This window comes from Alexandromys fortis, unplaced genomic scaffold (genome assembly GCF_014885135.2).
Source record: "Alexandromys fortis isolate MF-2015 unplaced genomic scaffold, M_Fortis_MF-2015_v1.1 scaffold_92, whole genome shotgun sequence".
NCBI classification, from domain to species: domain Eukaryota; kingdom Metazoa; phylum Chordata; class Mammalia; order Rodentia; family Cricetidae; genus Alexandromys; species Alexandromys fortis.
In genome coordinates, this window is record NW_026067972.1 from 7,637,960 (window position 1) to 7,644,417 (window position 6,458).

General features: G+C 52.2%; 1 protein-coding gene across 2 annotated transcripts in view; it reads left to right on the forward strand.

Moving 5' to 3' along the window:
- The first annotated feature begins 2,340 nt into the window (after positions 1-2,340).
- Aqp7 (aquaporin 7) overlaps positions 2,341-6,458 on the forward strand; it is a 13,853-nt gene continuing 9,735 nt past the window's right edge. Inside the window, exon 1 of one of the 2 annotated variants that reach the window (XM_050156128.1) lies at positions 2,341-2,558. In XM_050156128.1, coding sequence (XP_050012085.1) covers positions 2,460-2,558 — 99 coding nt within the window. In that variant the 5' untranslated portion in view covers positions 2,341-2,459. The remainder of the gene's footprint in view (positions 2,559-6,458) is intronic. The other variant, XM_050156127.1, reaches the window with a different exon arrangement.

Genomic DNA, 6,458 nt, shown 5'->3' on the forward strand with positions numbered 1-6,458 from the left:
TATACAATATTCTGTCTGTGTGTATGCCTGCAGGCCAGAAGAGGGCACCAGACCCCATTAAAGATGGTTGTGAGCCACCATGTGGTTGCTGGGAATTGAACTCAGGACCTTTGGAAGAGCAGGCAATGCTCTTAACCTCTGAGCCATCTCTCCAGCCCCCAGGCTACGTTTTAGGAAAGGTGGGAGGGCAGACTTTGGGCATTACATCATCCAAAGCTATAGATGGCAGACTTGGGAAGACAAGGAGGACCTCTGAAGAGCCTGGTCTTGAGGTCCAGGGTCCTGAGACAGCATGGGTAGAGGGGGTGAGACGACAGGACCCCAGCAACTGATTGAGGCAGAACTTCCTTCTCCCTCCCTCTGCCCCCTCCCTCAGCTTCCTTGGGTTTGAGGGAATAACACTGGTAAGAGCTGCCTAGTGCCTTCTTCCCTGGGAAACTGAGGTCTGGAGGGAATGTGGGGCCAAGTTCTGTGTCCCTCAGTCCTAGGTTCCTCTGATTCCACAACATCTAAAAACCAGAAAGACATCTGATGTCTCAGACAGTCCAGCGGTAAGCATCCTCATCCCCTACTCCAGTCCGTCCTTGACCATAGCACCTCAGTTGCCTCCTGGACCTGTCCCCAGCATCTCCCTCAGAGCAGCTGCTCTCCTGGGCCCCCCTCTTTCCCACCTACCCAGTAGCCCCTGACCCAGCACACCTTTCTCTGATGTCCCATGGCACAGCCAAGAGAAGGTCCCTGGGCTTAGAGGAAGCTCGGAAGCTCAAGCTGAGGATCCAGGATTGGTGAACAGGTTCTGACTCTCCCGAATGGCACTTAGCTGAACCAAATTCATCACTTTTTTGACTCGGGTACAGCTCTCTTGGGGTGAAATAAAAGCCAGGTCTTTGCACTGGCCGCGGCTAGGTTCCCTTTACTGCCTCGTCCTCTGCCCCAAGCCTCCATCTCCTCCTCGCTCTCCAGGCTTCACTGTGGCCCCTTTGCTTTCTGTCCACCTGCTTGGGCTCCTGCAGCAACTGTTCCTTCTTCTCAAAGCTCCCTCCGCACACTTAACCCCACGGACACTCATTTCCGACGAGGCTTCTCAGTAAGGCTCCCCGTGCCGACCCCGCTTTCAGCCACACTCCTTGGGCAGACCCTGCATTCCCAGACCCCCTTCCTCTGGTTTTCAGGTCTCTGTAGGACTTGTTACTCTCTCCGGCAAGCACGCATGCTCATTCAATTCCTTGCTATGGGAGCGCGATGTTTTGTTTGTGCAGTGTCCTCTCTCGGACTCATGACCCAGCAGCCCCTGCGCTGCTCTCTCAGGCATGTCCCTCCTTCTTGGCTTTAGACTCCCTTCATAAGACCTGTTGGGGTACCAGGTAAAAAGAACCTTCTCCATGCCCCCCCTTTTCTTCCTCAGCTCAGTAGAGGTGCCCTCTTCCTCACCTCCAGACAGAAGTCGAGGTCATGTCCTTAACGTTTCCCTCTCCATAATGGCTCACATCTACTCACCGATACCCTAAAATACTTAGACTTTTGAGTCTACCACTACCCTCTTTTTCCAAGGCCGACCTAGCCACGTCTGCCTCATTTCTCTTCATCTTCCAGTCCCAGCACCTCCCCACATGCCAGCCCTGTGCCCTCCTAACAGACACGGGTGCCTGGAACTCACTGTTCGTCTAGCTGTCTTTCCAACATTGGTTTTACTGAACAAGAGATTGTCAAGAGTCCGGCACTTTAGGAAGCTTGGGTGTTCGTCTGGATAAGAACAAGACGTAGATCACCTGGTTCTCATCCATTCAGCCAATGTTGACTGCCCACCTGTGGGCCTGGCACTGAGGGTACACGGGGCAGTAAGACTCTGCCTCCTCCCACACCCCCTTTCATTCCACCACAAACATCTCTGTGCTGGCCTGGTTGCAGAGCCCAGTGCCATTGCTGAACCCCTCCCCCATCTTCTGAAGAACCCTGGATTTGTTTTTCAGGCTTCAGAGCTGTTGCTAGACACTAGCATCAGACTCTGCCATATCTCGTGTGCTCCACTGCTCCTAAACCCTGGCTTGTGGCCCCCAGCTCTGACTCCTGCGAAGAGACAGACACAGTCAAGCTCTATTTCCCGTCTGCTCCGCCCCCCCCCACACAACAATCAATACAGACTGCACTTTCAGCTCCTGGTCCATCCTTTTTGCTAAGGGGCCACATTTTGGTCCACCCCTCCTACCTGCTCCGTCTGGGGCAGAGGGAGGAAGAGGACTGGCTGGCTCATCCTTCCTCTCCATGACCCTGCGGTTCTCAGGTATCTCTCCTCCCAGCTCTTTCTACTGCCCTGGGCAGGAGGAGAAGGTACATGGGGAGAGGCTACCAGGTTACCCATTAACTCAGCCATGAGCTGAAGGGCCGATGGGCAGGAGGCAGACTTGACTGTTTCGTTCGTTGACTTGGTCTGCTGCTTCAGGTCCACCCAGAACGCCACGATGGCCCCAAGGCCCGTGCTCAGGAACATCCAGGGGGTGCTGCAGAAGGAGATGGTGCGGGAGTTCCTGGCAGAGACCATGAGCACCTATGTTATGATGGTGAGTCGGGGCGGGCAGCAAAGGCAGCTCTCTAACCTGTCCATCCCAGGGGTCATAACAGTCCTTCCCCTGCCTCTGCGCTGGGAGCTTGGGAGAGAAGCAGAGGAAAGTCGAGAGGCCTTTCCCATCATTGAGGGACATCATTTGGGGACAGAAAAGGACTCATGATGGACCAGGATAGATGGATGAGGGAGAGAGGAGAACCTATAGTAACGAGATGGAGAGGCAAGGCATGGGTGTGTGTGTCTGCGATGCCAGCAGTTGGGAGGCGGAGGCACAAGGACTGGGGCAAATTTGAGGCTAGCCTGGTATACATAGCAAGTTCTAAGCTGGCCAGGGTTACACTGCAAGGAAGTGTCTCCAAACAAAAAAACCGAAACACAGCGAATCAACAAGTCAAACAAGAGAAAGTGGGGAGAGATCTGGGTAGGGTGGAGCTCACCTGTGGGATGAGGTTGAGGTAGGGCAATGGGCGCTTGAGTCCTTTTTGTCTTGTCGCTACATGGCAAGTTCAAGACCAGTCTTGGGCTACACAGTGGAAGATGGGGAGACCTTTGGGAATTGGTCTGAGGGAAACTAGGGAGGCCAACAAGCAGGGGAACAAAGAGAAGGCTGAGCAGGTTGAGGGGCTTGATGCGCACGTCTGATTGATGACCTGAGTTCAGTCCCTGGAGCTAAGGTAAAGACTGGTGGAGAACAGGAGCACCAGAGGATTATCCTCTGACCTCTACACGCGCACTGGGCGTGTGTTCCCCGCGGCCATCACACGCACGCGCACACACACACTTTTTAAAAAATAGCCAAATGTTACGGTCGTGTTTGGATTTCAGGAGGCAACTGTGGAAAGGAGCCAGTTGTCAGGCTGGTGTCATTATGAAGGATGGAGGGTGGGTGGGGACAGAGCCAGGGATGGGGAAGAGGGCAGACGGAGGGTCAGATGAGGGGCCTTTTCTGGAGCAGAGTCCCAGCACAGGCCCAGAGGAGAAGTTCATTTGGATGGAGAAGAGATGTCGTGGAGAGACTCAGGAGGTCGCTAGAGGGGGGTTCTGGTGCTCACGGATGCGGCAGAGAAAGAGGTAAAGTTCACTATGGAGGATGGTTATAAAATTATTCAGAATTAACGACAGGGGAGTGGCTCAGGACACGTAGGCTCTTCTCCGAACCCCGACCATCCCCAGCTGGCCCGAGTAGGTCGCTCCCTGGCTCCAAGCCTGACTTCCCAGTTTCCTAGTGTGCAAACCCAGGTCCTGGGTTCGGGAGCTGGGTCTGAGTTCCATGTGCATTTACCTGTTAGAGAGTTAGAGTCTCTGCTGGCAGATGCGCACAGTAGCATCCAGCCAGCAGACAGATGTACATGGAGGAGGCCAAGTACCAGCACCCAGTACAGACAGTTGGTTCCTTGTTATTTGTTATTGTTATTTTGCCTTTTGCAGCTTTAATTTTGATTTTACACACACGTGTGTGGGTCATGTATGCCAGTGCAAGTGTCTGTGGAGACCAGAAGGGAGGGTTGGATCTCCTGTGAGCTGCCATATGGGTGCTGGGAATTGAACCCGGGAACAAAAAAAAAAAAGAAAAAATAATAAACAAAAAAACATCTCTCCAGCCTGGACTTAAAAATTAAAAACAGTCTTTAAAAATTGTTCATGCGTGCGTGTGCATGCGTGCATGCATGTGCATGTGTGTGTATGTGTGTGTGTGTGTTGTGTTTGTGTGCATGCGCACGCACTAGGTTCTCTGTTATATTGACAGGCGTTCTCCTCTCCTCTCTGAATCCCTCACCTCCATCCCTACCTTCTTTGGCTCCTGAGCTGTGGGGAGGACAGCCAGTCTTGTCCCTCCTTAACCCAGGGCGAAGTAATTCATTCATGACCAAACATTCCAGTCCTATGAAGGCTGTTAAACCTTGGAATGTGGGAGGCTAGCGGGTGCCTAGGGGAAGCAAGAACTGCCCAGGGCTTGACACATGCCCACATCTGCTTGCTTTTTTTTTAATTTCTTTTGGCAGTATGGGGCCGGGGGTCAAACCCGGAAGCTGGGCGTGTGACAAGTGCTCTATCACGAGTTTCGCCCCTAGTCCTTCCTTTTGAATTTTTTAAATTACATTTTTTCCTTTGGTGTGTTTGCGTCTTTCTATTTTGTGTGGGTGCAAACATCCCCCAGTGAGAGTTGGAAGGCTGGAGGAGAGCTCATGGGAGTGGGTTCTCTGCTCTGTGGGTCCTGGGGAATCAAACTCCAGTTGCCAGGCTTGGCAACAAGTGAGTCCTCTTACCTTGCTGTTTTTCCTTTGAAAATTTTGTTTGTTTATTTAAAACAGGATACTTCTGGGTAGCCTCAACTTCTCCTGCCCAACCTCCCGAGTGTTGGGATTAAGGGTGTCTACCACCGTGCTAGGCTTCCTCTTGCTTTTATTTTGTTAGAGAGCAGCTCCTGAGGGGCCATGAGAAGACCTGTCTCAAGAACAAATAGCAGGGAGCTGGAGAGATGGCTCAGAGGTTAAGAGCATTGCCTGTTCTTCCAAAGGTCCTGAGTTCAATTCCCAGCAACCACATGGTGGCTCACAACCATCTGTAATGAGGTCTGATGCCCTCTTCTGGCCAAATATTGTATACATAATAAATAAATATTAAAAAAAAAGAACAAACAGCAAAGCCAAGGCTTGGACGTGAGGCCTTGCCCCTTCCTGCATCTCCCAGCCTCTTACCAAGCACTAGGATGCTAAGCCCCTCCCCAAAGCTTTGCAATGACCTGTGAGATAGGAGCTATTACTATCATTTTAGAAAGGGTCTCTCCACATAGCCCTGGCTGTCCTGGAACTCACTACGTAGACCGGACTGGCCTCAGACTCACAAAAGTCCACCTGCCTCTGTCCACTGAGAGCTGGGATTAAGGGAGCGTGCCATCATGTCCAGTCTAAGATAGGTACTGTTGTCACCCCATTTTACAGATGGGGAAATTAAGGTTCTACGAGACAAAGTCATCTGCCAAAGTCTAAATCAAATCCAGGCGAGGGTGATGTCTTGATCCTTCATCACTCAGCTCTGAGATGGCAGGCTTGCTAGGGGCTCGGCTAGCTAACCCTCCTCCAGCTGGGGCAGGGCACTTGCTTTTAGTCTCTGGGGAGTTCAAGAACACATTGGGTTGGGGGGCTTCAGGCCCCCTCTGCTCAATGGGAGCGGAAGCGTTCGCTCCCCTGATTTTCTGTGAGGGGTGAGGAACACTTGTAAGAACTTTGGGAGGACAGTGTGCCGTTGTTATTTTTAGCTCCTTGTCTTGTGCCAAGAAGTGGGGCTTTTTGGTTATAGGAAGCTCAGTGAATCACCAGGGTAAAGGTTGTGCCAAAAAAGGCCAATGTGACCTTGGGCCCTATTTTCTGCAGCGGGACGAGGTTGTTGTTCTGAGAGCTGGCTTCCTGACCGTTGCTGGCACTCTGGTGGACTGGGTACATTCACTGACAGGGAGAGGAGGGGCTGGAGCCATCAAGGCCCTGGAAACCTGGCTGTCCCTGTGAGTTACAGGGCAAGGATTGCAAACTCCCATGCCTCGGACTGCCGGAAGGGGGCAAAGCGCTTTTGCCACCTTATATAAGGGTCCTTGTATCAGGGTGTAGCCACTACGGGTCCTGTTGAAATAGGAGCGGCAGGGCTGCGTCCCCGGCACCCGGCCGCCCGCATGGCTAGTTTATACCCAGAAATAATTACACGGAAACTGTATTCTTTTAAACACTATCTGGCCCGGCTAGGTCCAGTTTCTTATTGGCTAGCTCTTACATATTGTTCTAACCCATTTCTAATATTCTGTGTAGCCCATGAGCTGGCTTACCAGAGAGGATCTTAACCTGCGTCTGTCTGGAGTGGGAGCATCATGGCGACTCACTCACTCAGCTTCTTTTTCCCAGCA